The sequence below is a fragment of the Neomonachus schauinslandi genome, chromosome 7 (assembly GCF_002201575.2).
Source record: "Neomonachus schauinslandi chromosome 7, ASM220157v2, whole genome shotgun sequence".
NCBI lineage: Eukaryota > Metazoa > Chordata > Mammalia > Carnivora > Phocidae > Neomonachus > Neomonachus schauinslandi.
The window spans coordinates 4,607,610-4,632,113 of NC_058409.1; the positions used below are offsets into that span (position 1 = coordinate 4,607,610).

A 24,504-nucleotide genomic window follows, 5' to 3' on the forward strand; every position below is an offset into this window, starting at 1 on the left:
GTCACTTCCATTCACCAGCAGCAACAATTACTCAAGTTGCTTCCATCAATATCCACCCTTCCACCGGACACCACCACTGAGGCTTTTTACCTCTATCTTCTAGAAAGTTCACCTCCCTAAATTCCCTCAACTAATCACCTCAGTGGGCCTTCTTCAGCAGGACCTCCCATTTCTAAATTCCCGATCTCTGAGCTGCCTCTCACCAAATTTCGACTTGACCCTTGGAAGGAAGGGAAGCCACCCAGCTTTCTGTGCATTTCACCAGGGCCATGGGCTGGGGGAATTACCTTATCAGCACCTGTCCCACCTTAGTTCCAGGACTTTGGTGGCTCAAGGCTGAGGGGAAGCATGGTTGGGGGTGGGGGGCAGGGCAGATGGCCAGCAGGGGTTGGGTGCAAGGCAGGGTACCAGTCTTCAGGCTGGTGGGGTCGAACAAAGGAACCGCCGGTGGAGGGCTGAGAGGGAAGGGCGTGGTTGTAGGGGTGAGGGAAGCAGGTCATGGGTGGAGGTGGTGTTGGGTAGGAGTAGGGGCAAGCAGGGGACTCGGGCAAGAAACCAGAGAAGGTGGCAGGAGACAGATGGGCCAGTGGCTGGAGCAGCGACCGCTCTTGCTTCCTCTGCTTAGCTCTGCGGTTCTGGAACCAGACCTGAGGAAGGGGGAGAACAGCCACATCAGAGCCTCTCTCTCATATGGGGGCCCTGTCACATCAGAGCCCCCTCCCCGTCAATGACAAAAGCTTCAGGTATCTAGCATAAGCCTCTCCCACACCGAAGAGGAAGGAAAGCTCTTCCCAGAGGCACAGCTGAGCTGGGCCTCCTCACAAAGCGAGACCCACACCGTCACCCCAACCTGTGTCTAAATTTGTTCCACTGCAAATCTGGGGGAGTCCGAAATGTCAACTTCCCACGAGAAAGAGCTCAATTATGACACAATGGCATTTTCCCCTCCACAGAGAACAGGAAACGTCCCCGAGGGTTATTAGAGATTAAGACCGTACATGAGTTTAATGGTTAGAGACGGGGCTGGATTTAGGGTAGGGTTTGCACCTAAGATTAACTACCTCGATGGTTCGGATGGACGGAGCATCAGGCTGGCTGGGTTTCAAGGCCATGGTTAGGGACAAGGCTATGTATGCATGCAAACAGTTAAGATCGTATTTCTGTTGGAATTCCCATCCCTGTTAAGGTTGCGGGTAGGGTGTCGAAACTCCAGTTAGACCAGGTTAGAGCGTGGGTTCAGTTCCAGGGACATCCCCGATGCAGATGAGGCTGTGTTCTGGGGAACGCTGAGGGGACGGCTGTAATGCCTAGGAGAATTTAGACCCCAGTAGTTCCAGAGCCAAATCTGCAACTCTTCCCGGAAGAGGAGGGGGATCCCAGGGCATCACCTGGATTCTGGCCTCGCTGAGGCCTGTGTCGCGGGCCAGGCCCTCTCGGGCCCAAATGTCGGGGTACTGACTCCTCCCAAAGGCTGTCTCCAGCTGCTCCAACTGGGCCGGACTGAAGGTGGTACGGTGGCGGCGCCGGGAGTGGGGGCGACCCCTCTGTCCTCCTTCGGGGGAAAGCCTTGCTCTCCGCACTCCTGCACCAGAGAGCTTCCTGTAGGGCCGAGGGCTCGTGTCTGAGGATGGAGGGGAGGGCAGAGGTTGTGCGGAGTGGACCCACCTGTGCCCCCCGTTCTCCTCAGCGCCCCGCTGCTGCTTACACACTCTGCCCCGACCAGAAACCCTTCGGCTCTCACAGGCGGGGAACGCAGCTCAGCCTCGCCCCGCCGCCCGTCGGAGGGCCCTAACCCGCGCTCTGCTCTCCACACACGCTGTGCAGCCCCACTTCACGCCCTGGGGCCCTGTCTGCCTCCCTTCACTGAATGCCCACGCCCACGGAACATGCCCGGGCACCGGGCGCCCCTCTCTGGGCACGTGGACTAGCCTCCCGGGTCTCACCCCGTGGGGCTCCTCTGTCCGGGTCTCTATGACCCCCACCCCCACCCCCGTTCCCGGCTCTCCAGGCTCACGTTCAGCGCACGCCTTCTGGAGACTGCTCCCGCCCTCCTAGGCCCTCCAGCTGGGCAGATGAAACATCCCTCCCTCTTCCGCTCAGGCCCACCCTCCCCTCACACGCATTTCGCCTTCTCGCCTACCCCGGCCCTGGCCCTGGCCCTGGCCCGGCCGCCGGGCTGCAGGAACCTGAGCTCGTGGGAAAGGCTTGCCTCTCCTCCCCACAGGCTCACTAAGCCCCCACACTAATTAGTCTGAGAGCCAGCCGGGGAAGGGAGAACACGGAGCGAAAGGAAACACCTGGAAGGCACACACTGTGAAAAGGAGATGTCTGGAGCTGAGGCACCCATCCCCATGGGGACCAAGGGTGTGGCTCCCACCCAGCGCTCCCTGTCCACCTGGGGGACACACATGCGTCCAGCCGCTGGTCACAGGGGATCCCAAGCCCTGGCCCCTGCAGCTGCCCACCTCCGAGGAGGCCGTGCGGTGGGCGACCTGGGAGCTCAGGAGGGAGGAGCTGGATTTCAGCCTCACCTCCCCCTCCCCCCCCCCCCCCCCCCCCCCCCGCGGGTGCTGTTCAGCAGCCCGTCCACGCTCGGGTCCCATCTGCGGGTCCTGTCTGCGAAGCCCAGGACTTGTCCCTCCCCATGCTTTCTGAGATGCCCAAGGTTTTAGCATTCTCGGATTCTGCTTTTTATGCCCCCTCCTCACCTTCCTCGTGGGGAACCACTGCCCCGCCAGGAGCCTAAGCATGGAGCCCCCACCCCTCACGGCCACCCCACCTGCTGCCTCAGAACCAGCCCAGAGATTCACTCACCCACCGTGGAGGTCAGAGTCCCAGGGGCGGGGTAGCTCTGGGGCCAGAGGCTGCTGCAAAGTCGCCCCTTCTTGTGCTTACCCTGCTCACTCCTGCCTTCCGCTTCCATGGCTAACAACAAAGACCTAAGACAGTCCCGTCTCCCGTGTCCCCGAGTCTCTGCTCCTGGGTCAGTCTTTCTCTGGTCTGTCGGTTCCCCTCCACGCCTCCTTCTCCCTCTGTTTATACCTCTGGCTCTATGCGTGGATGTAGATACAGATAGATGTCTTGGCCTTTCTCACTGTCTCTCCTTTTTTCTAAATTTTTTTCTAATTCCCCCTTCCTTTGCCTGAGTATCATTGCATTCTCTCTGCCTTGCCCGGACCCTGTTTCTCCGTTCGTGCCTCAACTTCCCGCTGCCTGCCCCCTGTCTCCCGCTCCCTGTCTCCGTGATGCTGTCCTATCCCTTTGCTCTCAGCTGCCTACTTTCCCAGCTTGCAATCCCACACCACCTCCTTCTCCCTGAGCCTTGGAGGAGTGACCTGCTCCTCGCCCCTGGGGGCCCGTCCAATCATTGCCTGGCCACCAGAGCCCCCTTCTTCAGGGGAGGATCACAAGCCGGATGAGGGAAGGTGCTCAGTTGGAGGGTCCAGGGACTGGGGCCAAGAGCTCGTATTCCCAGAGGACCAAGTTCTTTTGTCCTGTTAAATCCCCTCCTGGGAGCAGGCAGGATAAGAAGTAAATGCATTCCTCCTAAGACCCTTCCTCAGAACCCCACCTTGGGGAAAGGGGGTGCAAATGCAGGCCAGGAGCAGGGCCTGCCTGGCATCTCAGCATGTGGGTGATATCCAAGGACCTGTTTCCAAGAAACTAAAAAACTAAAAGACACCAGTGCATTCTGGCCCCTTCTAGATGCCCTGATTCTGAGAATATACTAGATGTACCCCACCCCCACCCCCACAGGACAACCTGAACCACAGAATGAATGTCCAGCAGGACACTGCAGTTCTCAAGTATGGTCTGCTTTCTTCCCCCAAACATCACCTCCTCGTTCACTCAGACCCCCGGGGACTCCGTGACCTTCCAAGGTCACCCAGACATTCAGAAAACCCTGACCCTCAAAGAGCATTGGAATTCCAGGTGCATCCTGACCCCTTGGACTTGTGGACTCTGCAGGAGACTGAGAGTCCCACCACATCCTGACATTCCGATTCTTCAAGGAAACCTTGTAGCACCCAGAAGGATACCCTGACACCCACAGTATTCTGCTTCTTGAGATTACTTAGACCCAAAAAGTCCATTCTGACACCTGTAGGGCATCCTGACCCTTTAAAGACAACCTGATACCCCAGGACTCTAGGATTCTCTAGGACACACTGAAATCAGAATGTTCTGCCTCTACTAGAAGATACCCCTGACCCTGCCATGAGGTCCTAACCTCTCAGGACACACTGACCCAATGAGGACACCCTGCCCCTCTTGGAAGGGACAATCTGGATCCCTTGGTCATGCTAATCTTTCACACACAACCTTTAAAAGCACCCTGACAATTTAAGACCAAAAAAAAAAAAAAAAATCCTCTAGGATCTTGATGTTTCCAATATGGCCCACGATCAGCAGCACCAGCAGCACAGGAGAGCTTGTTATAAATGCAGAACTCAGCAGCCCCCCCTTTGTCCTACTGAACCAGAATCTGCATTGTAACAAAACCCCTGGGAGAAATGAATGTACATTTCTCTTCATCAGCTCAGGCTTCTGTAACAAAATACCCAAGGATGGGTGGCTTCCACAGTAGACAATTATTTCTCACAGTTCTGGAAGTGCAAAGTCCAAGGTCGAGGGGCCAGCTGATTCGGGTCCTGGTGAAGACTCTGTCCCCAGGTTGTAGACAGATGCCTTCTGTGTCTTCACGTGGCAGAGAGAGAACCACCTCTGATCTTTCTTCTTCCTGTCCGGATACTAATCCCATCACTGGGGCCCTCCCCTCATGATCTCGTCTAACCCCGATCAAAGGCCCCACCTCCAAATGCCATCACACAGTTGTTAGGGCTTCAACATATGAATGGAGGTGGGGAAGACGAAAACATTTAGTCCATAACCGTATTAAAGCTGAGCAGCATTGATCCAAGACACCCACCTTTCTCCCCCAACCCCAGTGTAGACTGTGATGTCCTGGAGCAACCCGAGCCCCAGGGCATCCTGACCTCCTAAGACCCAGTAACAAGTAGTCAGCTTGGATACAAGCAAACACTGAATTCCAAAACATCCTGCAGCCTCGAGATACCCTAACCCTACAAGGAAACTCTGCCGGGCCATCCAGGACAGCCTGATTGCCCCAGGATGCTCTGATATTATGAAGAAACTCTGACTCACTACCCCCACTCTGCAAGGACGCTGAGACACAGCCAGTTTGACTTGCCATTCCAGAATACCATAATCCCTCAGGGGCTGGGAAGCTTAGAGGCATCTAGTCTTCCAGGGGGCATGCTGATTCCAACCCCCAATCCTGACCATCAAGGAGGCCTGACACCCAGGATCCCCTCATGCTACAAGAAGGAGAATGGTGTAGAGGGGAGGAGTGTAAGTTCTGAAGCCAAACAGCCCTGGGTTCAAATCCCAGCTATACCCCTTGCCATGCCATGTGATCCTGGGCTCATTTCTTAATATCTCTGTGCCTCAGCTTTATCATCTGGGGATAATAATACAGTTGGTTCTCTTTATTTTATTTTTTTTTAATTTTTTTATTTATTCATTTGAGAGAGAGAGAGAGAAAGCACAAGCAGTGGGGAAGGTCAGAGGGAGAGGGAGAAGCAGACTCCTGGCTGAGCTGGGAGCCCGATGCGGGGCCCGATCCCAGGACCCTGGGATCATGACCTAAGCTAAAGGCAGACGCTTAACTGACTGAGCCACCCAGGCGCCCCTGATTCTCTTTATTTGATGTAGCTGTGTTCCATAAAGTTACTACGAACACTGAGTTAGTGAATGTTGAACCATTGCTCCAAAAGACAGGTTCCTGTGAGCCCCTAGCCACATTTTCTTTTTTCTTTTTTCTTTTAAATTCATTTATTTGAGAGAGAGAGAGGGAGAACCCACAGAACACATCAGAGAGAGAAACTTAAATAGATTCCCTGCTGAGCACAGAGCCCAACACTACGATGGTCTCACGACTGACAGCAGAGCCAAAACCTAGAGTCGGAGGCTTAACCCACTGAGCCACCCAGGCGCCCCAGGTCACAACATTTTCATCAACTGATCAATACATAACCTTGTTGTATGTGTTTCTGTTTAAAGATATCTTATTTTGGTATATACTGCTAACTTACTAACACTGACCTCAGGGCCAACAGCACTGTGGCTCACGCCTGAACAAGGGTTAGAGAGCACAGGATTTTCTCCCTAAAGCACATCGCGGCCTTCCTGCGCTTAGCCCTTCAAGAACTTCGCTTGGAAGCCACATTACGCAGCAAAATTACCCAAAAAAGCACAAAAATGCGAGAAATGGCGGCACTTAAGAGACTGCAAAAAGACACCTGTTTATAGTATGGAAGTTAAAATAAGAAGGCAGAGCCGCCGCTTTGTTTGACCTCAGCTGGGAATGGGGCAGCTCAAAGTTTTCATCCCACTGCGCACAGCTGCAAATGACCACCCAGGGGCCAGAGTATTGCAAGAGAGTAGTGACCTTGGGGTTTCAAATAAATTTTAGTGAGTAGATGACTTCCCAAACACGGAATCCACAGATAGTGAGGATCACGATGGTGGAAGACGTGAGGATTGAGAGTTAATGAAAGAGAAGCATTTAGGACTTACCTTGAACGTAGTAAACACGGGCAAAAATGCTACTTTATTTCATTTATTATCCTTCTTCTTACTACTACAGTCCCTGGGAGACTCTAGCCCTCAGAGTCATTCTGACCTTATCTGATTCCTGAATCCCTAGGGCACAGGGTTGAATTCAGTCGCTAGGATACATGAGCCCTCCAAGAAGTGTTGACTTCCACACCTTACAGTCGGCATGATGGCCTGAACTCACAATGTTCCTCAACCCTCTAGGGCACCCAGAACCTAGACCACGGACATGTACATATCCAGACAAAGGCAAGGTGAGATTTGGAAAACTCTGACCCTATAAGGAATTCCCTGACCTGAAAGGATCCAGACACTGAAAAGGTATCCTGCACCCCCCCCCGCACCCCCCCACCCCCCCACCCCCCGTCCAGAAACCCCAGATGGCTCTTATTTTGCAAAGGGCATGCTGACATAGAAAAACCACTTAATCCCCAAGGCCCCCAACGCAGGAGATAAGAGAGAAAGGGGGAGAGGGAGGGAGGGAGGGAGGAAAAAGGAGAAAGGTCTTAAATCAATTACTAACCTTTATCTTAACTAGACAAATGAATGTCTAGTTGCAAATGAAACCCAAAGTAAGAAGAAAAAAGAACATAATAGAGATCAGATTGTTGATGAAGATTTTTCCTGGACAAAGCCTGAGTCGAGCTCCTTCTCTTAGGCCCACTCGTGTACTTCCTTATAAACCCCAGTTTCAGCAAGAACCCTTCAAAATCAGTTTAACCAGAATCTCCCACCCTTGATATCTGGTTACCCTCCATCCCTGGTAGGGTTCCTCAACTTCCACCCTCCCTCAAGTGAGGTGTGTTCACCCTGGGCTGTCTTCAGCAAAGAATCCTGTTCAGTCAGTCTAACTAGAATCTTCCACTATACCTGGTGTCCCTCTTAGCAACTTTCCATCCACTGCCCTTCACCTTGCTCCTTGACTATAAATTCCAACTTGCACATGCTATATTCTGAATTAAGCCTGGTTCTTATACTTAGGACTCCTTTCCCTTATTGCAATAATCCTGAATAAAATGTTTTTGATTCTGATTTTTCTTTGACAATTTAAATCAATGAAATAGAAAACAGATAGGTAATAGTGAAAATTAATACAACTGAAGGCTGGTTCCCTAAGAAAATGAAAAACACTAGAATCTCTAGCAAAGCCGATCAGGACAAAGATAAGACAGAAATGACTAATACAAAGAATGACAGAGGTAAATCAGTACAGATTCTAAAGATAGTAAAAGGATAGTAAGAGAATATTAAGAACACCTTTATTCCAGTAAAGTTGATAAATCAGATGAAATGGACAATCTTATGAAAGGCAATCTATCAAAGCTAACCCAACAATAAATAGATAAATGAGGTAGCTCTATATATAACTAATTACTTAATTATAGTTTAAAAAAACTTCCCACAAAGAAGACTTCAGGCCCAGATGGCTACACTGGTGAATTCTATCAAACTTTTAAGAAATATATAATAAAACTGGACACAAGTTCTTTCAGAAAATTGAAAAGGTGTGAGTACCTTCCCAATTCATTTTATAAAACATTATAATGACAGGCCAATATTCTTTATGAATATAGATTCATTGGGGATCCTGGATAAAACTTCAGAAAATCAGTATCTCATCATATCTAAATGGGATAATACATATGACCAAATGGGCTTTACCCCAGGAATGCAAAGTTGGACTAACATTAGAAATTCAATACATGCAATTCACTATATTAACAAACTAAAAAAGGAAAACCATCCCAATAGACATAGCAAATGCAACAGACAAAATTTAGCATACATTCATAATAAAACCACTGAGTAAAATAGGAACAGAAGATTTTCTCAACTTGATTAAAGTCACATATGAAAAACCTACAGCTAACATCATACTTAATGTTGAAAGGGAGACTACTTTCCCCTTAAAATTAGGAACAAGGGGTTCAGTAGGTTAACCGGTTGATTTAGGCTCAGGTCTTGTCCTCAGGGTCCTGGGATCCAGCCCCATGCGGGGCTCTGTGCTCAGCAAGGAGTCTACTTCCCCTCTCTGTCTCCCTCTGCCCCTCCCCCTGCTCATGCTCAAGCTCTGTCTCTCTCTCTCTCAAATAAATTTTAACAAATTCGGGACAAGACAGGAATGTCTATTCTTACCACTTCTATTCAATATTGTACTGGAGGTTCCAGCCAGTATAATGAGGCAATAAAAAGAAATAAAAATGTGATGTAATTGGCCATATGTATTTAATCTTCATCCCTAGTTCCTGACACAAGAGCTTCTAAAACCCTTGGGATTTCCTGAGTGATGGGGAGAGAGGACCATATTTTGTTATGCATAATAAGGCCCTCGGACCATACCTAAATGTATGCTAATGAAATGACTCTTGGTGGGCCCCTAGCTAGCTTCAGGACAGGGGCTGGTTGCCAGAGGAACCAACGAGGTGGTTAGTCAGTTATAACTTTTAGCCCCAGTCCCTCGCCTCCAGGGAGGGAGGAGACACTGGAGATTATGAATTAATCACCAATGGCCCATGATTTAACCAACATGCCAACATAATGAAATCTCCATCAAAATTCCTAAACTATAGGATTCAGAGAGCTTCAGAGAGCACCCAAGTGTTCGGGGGGTGGCACATCCCAGACTCCACGGGACCAGAAGCTCGTGTACTCAGGGCCATCCCTATGGTGCCTCTCCATTTGGCTATTTGTATCTTTTATAATATCCTTTATAATAAACCAGTGATAGTGAAGTGTTTCCTTAAGGTCTGTGAGCCATTATAGCAAATTATCCAACCTGAGGAGGAGGTCGTGGAACTCTCAATTTGTAACCAAGTTAGACAGAGTGTGGGTAACCTGGGGACCCACTACTTGTAACTGGCATCTGAGGTTTGGGCAGACTTGTAGGACCAAGCCCTTGACCTCTGGGATCTACGTGAGGTCACGAAAGTGTCAGAACTGAATTTAATTGTAGGACATCCAAGTGGTGTCCTGAGAATTAGAGAATTAGTTGTCAGTGCGGGAGGAAAAGAAAAAAACAAAAAACACGACAAAACCCACACATTTGGGGTCAGAAGTGTTGTGAGCAGAAAATATCTTTATTAAAGGGCACTGGATTAGAAAGAAAGAAGTAAAACTGCCTATGTGTGTGGACAAAATACTCAACCATGGAGAATTTCTGGTGGAATTATAAACAATCTACTAGAGCTAATTAGTGAGGTTAGCAAAGTTTTAGGATTCGAGAGCAAGATTTTTAAAAAATCATATAACAACAAACAGTAAGAAATTTAAATTAAAAAGCTAGTACCATTTACAGTAGCATAAAAATATGAAGTGTTTAGTGTTTAAAGCTGTCAAAAATGTGAGCAATCTGTCCACTGAAGACTAAAAATAACATTCATCAGAGAAATTAAAGGAAACCTTTTAAAATGAAGAAATATGCTATGCTCTTAGGTCAGGAGACTAAATGCTGTTAAGTAAGCTATCAATTCTTTCTTTTCTTTTTCTTTCTTTCCTTCCTTCCTTCCTTCCTCCCTCCCTCCCTTTTTTTTTTTTGATACAGCACGAGGTGGACGGAGGGGCAGAAGGAGGAGAGGGAGAGAGAGAATCCTAAGCAGTCTCCACACTCCCCGATCTGGGGCTTAGTCTCACAACCCCGAGATGACCTGAGCCAAAATCAAGAATCACAACCTCCACCCACTGAGCCAGCCAGCCACCCCAAGCTGTCAATTCTTAATTGATAAAATTCCATGCAATCTCAATCAAAACTTCACCAGGCTTTTCCATAGAAACTGGCAAACTGATATAATAATTTATATAATAATGCAAAGAACCTATCTGGTCATGGGAGGGTACTAGCTGCAGAGGGAAGCCAGAAAACTTTTAGGATAATGGAACCATTCCTTATCTTGATTGTGGTGGTGGTTACATGACTGCACATGACTATCAAAACTCATCAAAGTGTTCCCTTAAATGGGTGCTGTTTATTGTCTATCAAATATAACTCAAAACCTGGAAGAATTAATTTTAGAGTAGGGGAAGAATAAAGGCATGAAAATTAACCAAATGAAAAAAATAGGCAATGATTAATTTCAGGAACATCCAGAAGTTGTGTAAGAAAAAAAAAAGTGGGGCGTCTGGGTGGCTCAGTCCTTAAGCATCTGCCTTCGGCTCGGGTCATGATCCCAGGGTCCTGGGATCGAGCCCCGCATCGGGCTCCCTGCTTGGCAGGAAGCCTGCTTCTCCGTCTCCCATTCCCCTTGCTTGTGTTCCCTCTCTCACTGTGTCTCTCTCTGTCAAGTAAATAAATAAAATCTTTAAAAAAAGAAAAAAAAAGTTAAGTACACCCACAGTGTATAACAGAGTCAGAATGTTGATAATAAATATTGATATGCCCCAAATTGTGATGTGCTTTTATTAGGAGGATTTGAGGAAGAGGAAATGGGACAGTCACCTGTCAAATGGGAAGAGGGTAGATAAGACTGCAAATCAAAGGTCAAAAATAGCGCTATACACCTGAAACTAATATAACATCGTGTGTCGACTATACTTCAATGAAAAAATAGCATTATAAGCATATTATTTAGACAAATATAAAAGTGCTTACAAGGCCAGTGGGACCCTGGGGGGGGGAGGGGAGATAAAGGGTTAGGGGACTGGGTTTTCCATCGAAAGACTTGTTTAACTTTTAAAGCTGTGCTAATATATTTATTTGATTAAAATAATTTTAAACATTAAAAATGCTTGGGGGGGGGCACTTGGCTGGCTCAGTCAGTAGAGCATGTGACTCTTGATCTCAGGGTCGTGAGTTCAAACCCCACACTAGGTGTACAGATTACTAAAAAAATAAATAAATAAACTTAAAAAAATGGTTGGCTCAATACTTGATTGATTTATTTTTTATATTCCTTCATTATTAATAAAAGCATTGAAGGCCATCTTCCCCATAGGTTTTTATGTTAATTTTTTCTTTAATTTAGAAATCATTTTGGTTTTACTATTCCTTTTGATATGAAAATTGTGATCACTGTTGTACATTTTATCAACTGGACACTTCTTTTTACATTTTGGTTTTTGGTTTCCAAGTTTTGACTATGTATGGAGACTGTAAGATTATGTATTCTATAAAATCAATGTTTGGGGACTCTATTAATAGTTCTTTGAGGTAGCCTTAAAAATTGGTCAATATTTGTGTTGTTCCCTGGGTTGGAAAAAGAATGTGTAATCTCCATTTACAGGGTGGAAATATATGTCTTTTAAATCAGATTTCTTCACTGTTTAAATAAAATCTCTGCCATATTTTTTATTAACTACTTTATCACATTCTGGGAAATGTATGTTATATTAAAGTCTGTCATTAAGATATTAATTTAATCAGGGGCGCCTGGGTGGCTCAGTTGGTTAAGCGACTGCCTTCGGCTCAGGTCATGATCCTGGAGTCCCTGGATCGAGTCCCGCATCGGGCTCCCTGCTCGGCGGGGAGCCTGCTTCTCCCTCTGACCCTCCCCCCTCTCATGTATTCTCTCTCTCTCTCTCATTCTCGCTCTCTCAAATAAATAATCTTTAAAAAAAAGATATTAATTTAATCAAACTTTAAACATTTTTATGAGCCTTTGCCTTATGAAACTGTTGTTACATTGTTTCATTTGGTGTTTCATATGAGTTTTTCCCTTATTATCATAAGATACTACTCTTTGGGGCGCCTGGGTGGCTCAATCAGTTAAGCGCCCGACTCTTGATTTCAGTTCGGATCAAGATCTCAGGGTCATGAGCTCGAGCCCAGAGCCGGGCTCTGCACTCAGTGTGGGGTCTGCTTGTCCCTCTCCCTCTGCTCCTCTCTCTCGCCTTCTCTCTCTCAAATAAATAAATAGATTAATTAATAAATGAATAATATCTTTAAAAAAAAAGCTGTTACTCTTTTATGACTTATGCTCCTGGTTGACTTAATTACTGCTTTATCCATAATTAATAATGTCACTCTTATTCTCTCAATTTTTACCCAAACATCTCTGCCCAACTTTGTGTTCTTTTTTCTTCTTTTTTAAAGGTGAGTTTTGAAAACACATCTTTTAAAAAGTTTGCGTTGTGTATGACATACAAATCCAAACTTAGAGACACACACCCAAATTCCAATAGCCAGCAGATACCATTTAGATGACTACATACACACCCCATCCCCAGGACCCCTACCCGGTCTACAGGCGAGTATCTCTAGGCGGTGTCTCTGGTTTCCTGTGCCGAGGACACAGTCACACTATTACAGAGATTAAAACACAGATTTGAGGTTCTGTTCTTAATAATTACTTTCTTAGTACAAATTCACAAATCAAACTTTGTATTTGAAGGAAGAAAGAATGCGGGGTCCTGAAACCTTAAGGATTCTCCAAGAGAGTCAGTGCAGGGGCAAAGTGTACAGAACAGAGCTGCTATGAGCGAATGTGGGCCAATTTCATCAGCTCCACGATTGTTCTTCAGGTCCACTTTGGGCACAGAGCAAGAGATGAGGTACATTCTGGGACACGGGCACAAGACAGACTTGAGGCAATTGGAAGCAGTAAGTATGAGCACGAAGCTGAGTTGCTCTCACACAGAAATAGCTGTGTCCAGAGAGAACAGGAACAAAGAACGGTTAGCATGTGTGCCTCCAGCGGAGCTATGGGGAATCCACCTTAGGGACACCCAACCTTGGCAACTATTGCTGCCCGGATCCCTAAGAAATCCCAATCGCCAGGGAACAAAGATCTATTTATTTGCTCCCAATCTTCCAAGCCAGACCTGGGAAAGCCACATCGTCTACCTCTACTGAGAAAAGGTTCCTCAGTCCCCAGCCCTGGCAGAGACCCTCCCATCATCGAGGGTCGAGCAAGGAGCCAGTGGACATGGAGGTCCCATGACCGCGTCTCCATATCTCCCAGCAACAGAGAAGAGCCAGGTGAGAAGGGCAGGGTACCTCCAACAACAGACAGATTTACAAGGACACAAACACACAGATGTACCTCTGGAAAAGCAGACACACGAAATCCAGCTGCACCTAAGCAGGTGGGAAGGGGACACACGTGTTGGTTTGACCCATACAAGCCTTTCTCGCTTCAGGGCGTGCTGCCCAGGGCAGGACAGAGCAAGCTCACTCCCAAGGTGGACAGAGAAAGCAGCGGTGGAGGACAAAGGAGAGAGCTAAGGTTAGTGGTAATGGGGTCAGTGACAGTGGGCTCCTAAATATCCTGCCCAAGAGCCACCCCCTCCCCCACACAGAGGCTCTTCGGGCAGCCATTCCAGACCCTCCTCTGCTGCCCTTACTCTCCACCCTCCCAGCAGTTCCTTCCCTAGGATTGTTCATCCACTGTTGTGTGTGACCACGGAATCGAGGTGTCCCAGAGGGAGGCTACTTGGATGCCCCGGTAAGTCTCAATGTAACCCACACTCCCAACGCTGGGATAGAAACTCTCTCACAAGGAAGCATGGGATACTTTAACCTTGTTGTACTCAGTATTTGGCCTTCGTGGCTATCCAAAGGCGATTGCAAGAATCTCATTTGATATCCTGTTGTCCCTCTTTTATCTTCTCTTCCGTTTCCATTATGGGAAACCACGTCTTTACAGCCAGAACATTCCCTTGTGCTGGCCAGCCACTGTCTTGTTTTCTTGATGCCATAGCTCCCTCACCCCTCAACTTCTGCAGTCCACAGTAACCACGCTCCTTCTGGAGCTTCTTTGAGCTTCCGTCTACTACTGTTTTAGCTACCTGTGATCTGGGAAATAGTCCAGGTAATAAACAACATCCAACCTCCGCACTTTTCCCTTGAATTTCCTGATTGAAATCTCACAGTGATAGGCAACTTGCTGTCTCCATTTTATGTGTATCTTACAACAAACTTCCTAGGACTATTCCCTACAAGGTCCTCTGGCCAAGCAGCGGAGGTCACATCACAAACCAGTTCGCTGCCTCTCTTTCCCGCCTTTGCCTCAGGCCTTTGTTATCTCGAGTAATGAACGCAATCCCTCTCCTTTACTTGACTCCCTCCCTCCTCCCCCACAATGATTTCTTAGTCCTGGGATTATCTGCTGGAGGTACCACATGAATTTGCTCTATACCAATCAGTAAATCCCTTTGGTCCAATAGCAAAAAGAATCTGACTATATTATTGAATACATATATGCTATAAATGACTACATCATTTTCAAAAATATACCTTTGTTCTTCTATCAGAAATTAGAGGAATGTTTCACACAGCACCCTGAACAGCACGCTTAGGTCAGCCTTCCCAACAGCTGTGATCTATGGTTAGATCAACTTGATAGCAGCTAAAATGTTAGCGACAAACCGCCAACCAGATCTTTCAAAACCCACAAATTCTCCATAATCTGGGAAAATACAAATGCCACAGATAACATTTGTAGGTTCGTAATACAGCACTTAGTACAGAGCCTGCCACATGGTTAAGTTGTCCTAGTAAAGGGTTAGCTAATCAAATAATACCACACAGGAAAAAACACTTCACCCTATTTGGATATCTAACTTTTATTGTCTCATGAATTTGGAAATATCATTTAACTACCCTGAGCCTCAGTTGCTTTATCCGTTAAGTGAAATTAGGTATCTCAGTTATTAGACTAGGTTAAATACTACACATGGAAGTATCAATATAGGACACTCAGTAAATAAGAGTGGAATAAATGAGACGAGAGCCATTGGTAATTAAGTACTCTTGAAATTGAGGGTTTTTCTGTAAAATGATTATTCATCTTTAGTTAATTTTCTTTTTTTAAAAGACTTTATTTATTTATTTGACAGAGAGACACAGCGAGAGAGGGAACACAAGCAGGGGGAGTGGGAGAGGGAGAAGCAGGCTTCCCGCTGAGCAGGGAGCCCGATGTGGGGCTCGATCCCAGGACCCTGAGATCATGACCTGAGCCGAAGGCAGATGCTTAATGACTGAGCCACCCAGGCGCCCCATCTTTAGTTAATTTTCAACCAAATGAATAAACTATTCCAAAATATATTTGCTCAAATGTTGACATATGATCTGACCCTGTGATGACGTGTTCTCCCCCACACACATGGACGGAGACAACCAGACTACAGTCACAGAATTCCTTCTCCTGGGACTCTCTGGGCAGTCAGAGCAGGAAGACGTTCTCTTTGGGCTCTTCTTGGGAATGTACTTGGTTACCATCATTGGGAACAAACTCATCTAGAGTTTGTTCTACTCCATGAGGCCATCATCATCTTGGCCATCAGTGGGGACAGTCATCTCCACACCGCCATGTGCTTCTTGGCTAACCTCTCCTGTGTCGACATCTGCTTTTCATCAGTCACAACCCCCAAGATGCTGGTGAATCACATAGTGGGAAGCAAAGCTATCTCGTATGTGGAATGCATGACCCAGATCTACTTCTTCATCACTTTCATCAACATGGTTGGGTTCCTCCTGAGTGTGATGGCCTATGACCGTTACGTAGCCATCTGTTGCCCACTCCAATACACCATGATCATGAAGCCCAAACTCTGTATCCTTCTGGTGGCGGCATTATGGGTCATTACAAACCTACATGCTCTCCTGCACACTCTTCTCATGGTCCAACTCACGTTTTGTTTCAACAATACCGTGTATCACTTTTTCTGTGACCCCTATGCCATTCTAGGGCTGTCTTGTTCTGATACCTTTATCAATGACCTGATGGCATTCACTGTGGGGGGACTGATATTTCTGATGCCGTTTACATGTATCATCCTTTCATACGCTTATATCCTCTCCAGTGTCCTGAAGCTGCCATCTGCCCATGGAATAAGGAGGGCCCTGTCCACATGTGGATCCCACCTCACTGTGGTCTTCCTCTTCTATGGGGAAATCCTGGGGGTCTATATGCGCCCTTCATCCTCCTACTCAGTCCAAGACACGATGGCCACTGTCATCTTCACAGTGGTGACTCCCCTGGTCAATCCCTTCATCTACAGTCTGAGAAATCAGGACATGAAGGGAGCCTTAAGGAAACTAATCTTAGATTCTAGAATTAGAAAATTTTAGAGCTTAGAAGATTCTTGGATATCATATGTTGTTTCATTTTATAATCAGAGAACCTGAGTCCCAGATAGGTATAAACTCACCCAGGCCTATTCCTCTAATTCATGATATGTGATCATGCTCATACTTTCAATATGAGGCTGGTAGTTGCTCATAAGTTATAAAAGCATCAGTTTGTTATCTATAAAAAGGGCTGATTCTAAAACACTCATTTTACATGCAACAAAAACTCAGGATAAGACATATTTGGATATTTTTGGATGGTTCCAGCAACCGCATGAGACAGTGCCCACCACAATAGTCTGGGAATTTCAGAGGACTTTAGAGCTGGCGCTACAAAGCATCAACTGCCCTGTTGGTCTCACATTAGAAGATTTTAAAATTATTCCCAATTTACTGAGTCACAGAAAGGTTATTGTTACCAGGACTGTACAACTAGTAATTGTTGATTACGATATGGTCCTGTCTACTCTCAGGGTCATTAGTCATTACTGAGTTAGGTAATTTTCCCTCTATCCTAGGCTCAAGGCAATCCCTGGACCTCTCACAGATCAGAACCTTACCCCTACACTACTCCTCTCCCCCACTACCATTCTATATTTTTGGTGCTTGGCTATTCAGTGTGGGTGTCAGGAAGCTTCAGATAGTAGCTAGACTTCCTCATGGAACTCTTGGTATCCCTTCAACTTTAAATGGGCTAAGAGAAACAGGTTCCCTCAATGCTGAAGTGTCCAGAGTTACTCTATCACCTTAGGGACATGAAAATACGAATTACAGGATTTGGGTGGGGACCCAGGACTTCTGATTTGAAGTCTAGAGTTTGTTCTACTCCATGAGGCCAAGCGTCCAAGAGTCCTAGCTTCTCCTACTCTACACCTGAGGGCTAGGAACCCGTAAGTCAGTTCCCACCTCCTCTTTCCTGGTGTCCAGAGGTCACTCCCCTGATCTCCAGTGGCCAGTCTTCAGGCCCCTCTCTGGCCTTCTTGCCTCTCACTTCTCTCCTTTCTCAATCTCCTCTGATCTCGTGGTTAATCAGTACTCTTTATACTCACCATCAGCTCCTCTCTGACTTCGTTCCAATACTGACCAACTCTTACCTTGACCACAGCAACAGGCTTATGGTGGATCTGCCTGCTTCCCGTGTCTCCTTGCACTTATCTATCCTGCATACAGGATCTGTTTAATCCTCCTAAATCATTGATTGCATCCTATTAGCCAGTCCTTATATCAAATATTGAAGAAGCCAGAATAAATCCAAATATTACTTTGGAATATAAGGCCTGACATGACTTGCCTCAAGCTATCCCCACAATTTTGTCATCAACTCTCATATTCATCTGTTCCCTCACTTGTCTCTCCTAACTTTCTCTTTCCTTCATTCATTCTCTGCTGGAAGACTCCGTTTTTGTTTTTTTTTTTTCCCCTGATTTTTAAAGACTCTCATAATTGTGCGTTTCCCTTAACTTCACTGATCACATCCCATAGGCATATATTGAGCACATAACTGTGCTTCTCAGATGTAGTAAATGAAATCCCTAAAGTATATTGGTGCCAGTGGAAACCTGACTACGGGTGATAAACCTGATGTATCTTCCTGAACTGTGAGTTTGATTTGAGAAGTTTAGTGCAATATCAGGGTTTGAGATATAATAACACAGACCAATGTTGGTGTTTAAGGTTATAAGACTCATTTAGACTCATCATATTCTTTGCATTACCCATATCTATCCACATGCACGTCTCACCTGGTTATTACATTACACATTTATTTCAAGAAAGTACCATAGATTATGCATGGGCATATCCCCTACAATGCTTAGTAGAGTTTTTGTTCATCCCAAATAATCATGTGTTGACAAGTCATTGATAATGGGGTAGGCAAGTCTAATGGAAGACTGGAAAGTGAACATTCCTAGACACAAAAAATCAGAGCAGTAAAATGTTTACATCTAGGGAACTAGAGTACTGACAAATGTACTCCAGAACATGGAAAGATTTCACTGAATTCTGGGACCCAAATAGGCAGCAGGGTTGAATGGAAAAGAGCCATGGTTTGGGATATAGTTTTATTCCTCAGTCCCTCTCTCCCTCAACAGAATCAAAGGCTGGGTATGAGAAGGAGGATGAAGATAGAGGAAAGTCGATGAACATACTAGATTGGTGCAGAGTCAAAGGGAAAATCACTCTCTATCCTCATGGTCCCCACCAATGCATCTTGGGGAGAAGTCGTCATTCACCATACAGCAAATTTGCCTTAAAGGAGAAAAGACTCTCCAAAATGTCAGCAGCATGGTATGAGCAGAAAGAGAAAATGCGTCCTTCTTGCTTGGACTGACTATGGTATGAGAGGTTGTGTGCTGGTCAATTCTACCCTGGCTTCAGGTCTTCAATCCTCCTAATTCTGGGGACCACCTTCTCCTGAAATCTTCACTGGCTTTTTGCATTACTTTTCATGGGCCGACTATATAAGGGGACTGTAGGGGCGATAAGGAAAGGAGTTTATTCCAGGGGCCTGGGCAGAATCAGCTTTTGTTGTGGTTTCCTGCATGTGAGGCACTCATAGGACATGAACTCATGAACTCATAAATTAAAGCTCAGCATCATTTGCAGCCTGTAGCGCCCTCTTCCCTACTGAGGCAGATGCAGAGTCCTCCCTGGGGGCAGCCAGGAAATCAGGACTGTGTCTGGGAATTCACCCTCCAGGGTCTGCTCTCTGCAGCTGGGGCCTCAACAGACACCATCCTTCTTCCTCATAGGCAACTTCCACCTCGCACTAATGAGCCACTAGGGGCCAGCTCTTTACAAGCAATTGAAACAACTTGCAGAGAAAAGTTTGATTTTAGCTCATTGAATGTTGAAAGAGAGGCTCATTCCCCTTCCCAGCACATTTCCTCTGACGCTGCTCTCCCCAGGGGAGCAGGGACCGCTCCATGTCATGGCCATTGCAGTGAGATGTCTTTCAGGTTCATGAAATCATCTCCCTCCAACTTGTGCTTCAAGTGTCTGCTCCAAGGCCACGCCAGCCATGGAGTCTTCCAGTAGAGCCTGGTACTGTCTCTTAGGAGCTGAAGCCTTTCCCTGAGTATTGCAAGTTACTGTCCTGCCTGTAGTAACTTGTCGCCCTGTGCTTGAGGGCAGGAGCTAAGCTTTGTATGGACTTTGTCTCTCACAATGTCAATCAGCCTTCAGCAGATGACTTTGTTCTGGCCATGAGCTTTTATCACAGGAATATTAAAAACCAGTTCTCTAATTGATGAACTCTAACTCCTAATAAATCTGGTTATCTAGGTTAACCTTTCATGTGTGAGCCACAACGAGGTAATCAAGTGTCTTGCCAAACCCATTTCAGCACTAAACTTCTCAAATCAAATTCACAGTTCAGGAAGATACATCAGGTTTATCACCCGTAGTCAGGTTTCCACTGGCACCAATATACATTAGGGATTTCATTTACTACATCGGAGAAACAGGCCATCTTTTATTTGGTCGAAACTTCAGGCATATGTTGACAGTCAAAAACCACTGATTCAGGCTCATCTTGAATTTTTTTTTAAGATTTATTTATTTTTTTTTTTAGAGAAAGAGTGAGTGAGAGCAGGGGGAAGGGCAAAGGGAGAGGGAGAGAGAAGCAAACCTCCCACTAAGGTGTGAAGCCAGACATGGGGCTTGATCTCGCAAGCCCGAGATCAAGAGTTGGACACTGAACCGACTGAGCCACCCAGCCGCCCGGCTCGTCTTGATTTTTAAATGTGAGACACAAGTGATATTTAGGCACATCCCTGCCCCCGCATCGTGGAGGTATTTGCCAAGAAGGATGTAATGTTATTTTTGTTCCTTTTTAGGTCTTTGAGTATGGCCATATAAATCACTTTTGAGCCAAGTTATGTGAACATGATGCAGACTTCCCATAAATGATGTTCAAATACAATCTGCCAGTTAATACCTTTCAGAATACGGTAGAAAGAGTAGTTTCTTGAAGTTGTCAGCAGACATGACATGTAGTCTAAGAAAGTAAGAAAAAGCTAAAAAAAAGGATGAGGGCACAACAAAGGGAAATAGCAGCTAACAAGAAAGAGCTCTCAATGGCCAAAGCTAGAACAATTCACACAACAAAATAAATAAAGTAGTACTGGATTATAACCCAAAGTATAAAATAAATATATATGAATCCATACTGATGAAAACAAATGATTGAATAAACAAATAAGTGGGGGGGGGGGATAAATTTTCCTTACAGAAAAACTCCAAGTAATATATGTAGATACTTCTCCCACCCCCCTACCTGCCAAAAGGTGGAACTTAATCCTCTTCTCCCTCCTTCATGGTGGCTGGATTTAGGGACCTACTTCCAAAGGCGAGAATATGGAAAAGGAAAAACAATAACTTTAAAATAGAAAAACCTGGCAGATGATACTGCCTTAACCAAGTAATCAAGGTTAACATCATCACTGAAAGTCATGATGATATCAAGTGCTCCCTATATGATGTGATGAGAAGGGTCCTCCACCTCTGTGGGATTCTTCCCCCAAAGCCATGATAGCCTAATCATGAGAAAAGGTATAAAACCCAAAATTGTAAGTCACTGTAAAAAATACTCTTCAGATGTGTAAAGGTCATGAAAAGCAAGGAAAGACCGAGAAACTGGTACAGACCAGAGCACAAATAAATGAAATAGAGACTAAAGAAAAAACAAGAGGAATGTGACCAATGAAACCAAGAGCTGATTCTTTGAAAAGATAAACAAAACTGATAAATCTTTAGCCAGAATCATGAAAGAAAAAGAGAGGACTCAAATAAATAAAATCAGAAATGGAAGAGAAGTTGCAACCAACACAACAGAAATACAAAGGATTATAAGAGAGTACTATAAAAAATTATATGCCAACAAGTGTGCCAACCTAGAATGGATAAATTTCTAGAAACAGAAAATCTTCCAACACTGAATCAAGAAGAAATAGATCTATCTGAACAGACCAATTACTAATAAAATTGAATCAATAATCAAAAAACTTCAAACAAACAAAAGTATAGGACATTTATTTTCTGAAACATTTAAAGAGTTAATATCTATCATTCTCAAGCTATTCCAAAAAAAACTGAAGAGGAAGGAACGCTTCCAAATTCACTTTATGAGGCCAGCATTACCCTAATACCAAAACCAAAGACAACACACACAAAAAGGGAAATTACAGGCCAATATCCCTGATGAACACAGATGCAAAAATCCTCAACAAAATATTAGAACTGAATTCAACAATACATGAAAAGATGCTCAACATCACTAATTATCAGGGAAATACAAATCAAAACCACAACGAGATACCACCTCGAATCTGTCAGAATGGCTATTACCAAAAAGACAAGAAATAAAAGTGTTGGTGAGGATGTGGAGAAAAGGGAACCCTGTGCTCTGTTGGTGGGAATGTAAATTGGTGCAACCACTCTGGAAAACAGTACAGAGGTTCCTCAAAAAGTTAAAAGTATAAATACCAGGTAATCCAGCAATTCCACTCAAAGGGGAAAAGAACCCTCTAAATCAAAAAGTTATATGCACCCCCATGTTCATTTCAATATTATTTACAATAGTGAAGAAATGGAAACAACTTCTGTGTCCAACAATAGATGAATGGATAAAGAAGATGTGGTATATGTATACAATAGAATATTTCTCAGCCTTAAAAAATGTGTGGCAACATGGATGGACTTAGATGATATTATGTTAAGTGAAAGAAGTCAGACTACATTTATCGCAATTATCACTTCCTTATATAAATGTTGAATAACTATGCTGTACACGTCAACTACACTTCAGTAAAAAAAAGAAAAAAAAAAAAACAATTAACTATGCACTCTTGGGAAAGTCTTCATGTATTCACAGGCATCTGCAAATCCTCAAAAAACTCATGAAGGGGTATACCAGTGTGTACAGAATGTTTATAGCAGCATGATGTTTTTTCAAAAGTTTTTTATTGCGGTAAAATACAAGTAACATAAAACTACCATCTTAACCACATCAGTGGTCTTAAATTCATTCATAGTGTTGTGCAACCGTCCCACCATCCATCTCCAGAACTCTTCATCTTGCAGAACTAAAACTCTATTCCTGGCAACCACCGTTTTACTTTCCGTAGAGTCACACACTATTTGTTTTTTTGTGACTGGCTTATTACAGCAGCATGTTTTCTTAAAAATTATTATTACTTGGATCTGAAAATGAAAAACAAAGACAACAAACCTTGAGATACGCTCAGTATCTAGCCTATTGTGAGACCTTTGATTAATGTGAGACAAAGGATTTTTAGTTTGTTTCCTGCTTCTCGTTCCTCTGTGTCTCTTTTCTGGCCTTCTCATGGGTTACTCCAACATTTTCAGAATTCCATCCTGATTTATGTAGTGTTTTAGAGTGTATCACTCTATATAGTTTTTTCGGTTGCTCTAGATACAACAATATACGTACATGAATTAGCAGTCAGCCAAGTGCAGAAACCCTACTTCCATTTAGGACCCTTTGCCTCCCCACTTTTAAAATATAATTGTCTTAAGTATTCCCACTGTATAGATGGAGAATATCAAATGGTATTCTTTTTGCTTCAACCATCATGTCTGATGTAAGACACTTGTAAGTAGGATAGTCTATTTTATAATATCCCATTTTTCCCATTCTAATGTTCTTTTCTTTCAACAGTTTCAAGCCTTTGTTGTTATCATTTACTTTGTTCAGAGTATTTCCTTTAGTCTGTCCTTAAAGATAGGCTTGCTGACAATACTCTTAGTTATCTTTTGAGAATGTCTTTATTTCCCTTTTATTCCTAAATATGTTCACTGGATAGAGAATTCACTGCTGATAGTTCCTTTCGTTCCACTTGAGAAAAATATGCAACTTCCTCTGGCTTCCATGGTTCAGATTGGGGCAGGAGGGTGGTTTCTCCACTGGTGTCTGGTTGAAGGAAGGTGGGTATTACCAACAAAGTTCTGTTTGGCCACCCTTTTCCTGGTTTTACTAAGGGGAACAGGCTTAGAGCTTTTTTGTTCTGTGTCTGTTGGAGGTTCTGGCATGGAAGCTTCTGGAACACATTAGCTGAAAGATATGGGAGGTGAGGAGAAAAAGGGAATTTACTACCATGTTGCTCCTCCGCCCTCAAGTTCTCACAGTTTGTCTTCTTCTTTTCACATTTTGGAGTCTTCCTATGCTTGTTTATTGATGCCCAAGGTTTTTTAGTTCTAAGAGGGATGACCTAGGAGGAATGGTGGTCATGTGTTTTGGCTCAAAACCCCTGATATAGAGTTTTTCCCAACATTTTATTATGAAAAATTTCAAACACAAAGTAAAATTGAAAGAATTTTACAGTCAACACCCATTTACTATCACCTAGATTCTACTATTAATATGAAAAGGGGTCTACTTCTCAACTTGAGTGGATGTTTTCAGGGGTTTTTTCTTTATGTGTTATTATTGGATTATACGTTCTAATTGCCTTTCTGTATATTTCACATTTTGAAAAGTATGAAAAATATGACTCTATTTTTGTTTCATACACACAACTGTATGTAAGCACATATAATAGCATATATGAATAGATGTAATCAGTGTTTATTACTCTTTCTTCATTCCACATACTATGTGTAAATTTCTTATAATTTTATTTTCACAATCAGGTAAACAACAAAACATTTTACTCTTTCCAAAAATTATGCATATGCAGTATTGAAAAATGACCAAAATTTTGAACATTTCAATAAAGTACATATATACGCAGAAAATATCTAAATGGCTCAATAAATATGAGATCATATTTAATTTCACAAGTACTCAAAATTAGATATAAAAAGTTTGCCCTCTTGAATAAATAAAAGTTTTGTTTTTT

The 24,504-nt window shown here is 44.4% G+C and overlaps 2 protein-coding genes across 2 annotated transcripts; one reads left to right on the plus strand and one right to left on the minus strand.

The window, feature by feature from the left end:
* Nucleotides 1-308: 308 nt before the first annotated feature.
* PROP1 (PROP paired-like homeobox 1) lies at nt 309-2,923 on the minus strand. Its single transcript, XM_021690957.1, has 3 exons — nt 2,815-2,923; nt 1,389-1,621; nt 309-647 (listed from the first exon to the last, which is right to left on the minus strand). Exons 1-3 carry the CDS (start codon nt 2,921-2,923, stop codon nt 309-311), a joined length of 681 nt encoding a protein of 226 aa, XP_021546632.1.
* A 12,751-nt stretch (nt 2,924-15,674) lies between these two features.
* Nucleotides 15,675-16,642, plus strand: LOC110581208 (olfactory receptor 1F1-like). The gene is made up of 2 exons (XM_021690955.1): nt 15,675-15,804; nt 15,837-16,642. The coding sequence occupies exons 1-2, from the start codon at nt 15,675-15,677 to the stop codon at nt 16,640-16,642; spliced, it is 936 nt and encodes a 311-aa protein (XP_021546630.1).
* The last annotated feature ends 7,862 nt before the right edge of the window (nt 16,643-24,504 follow it).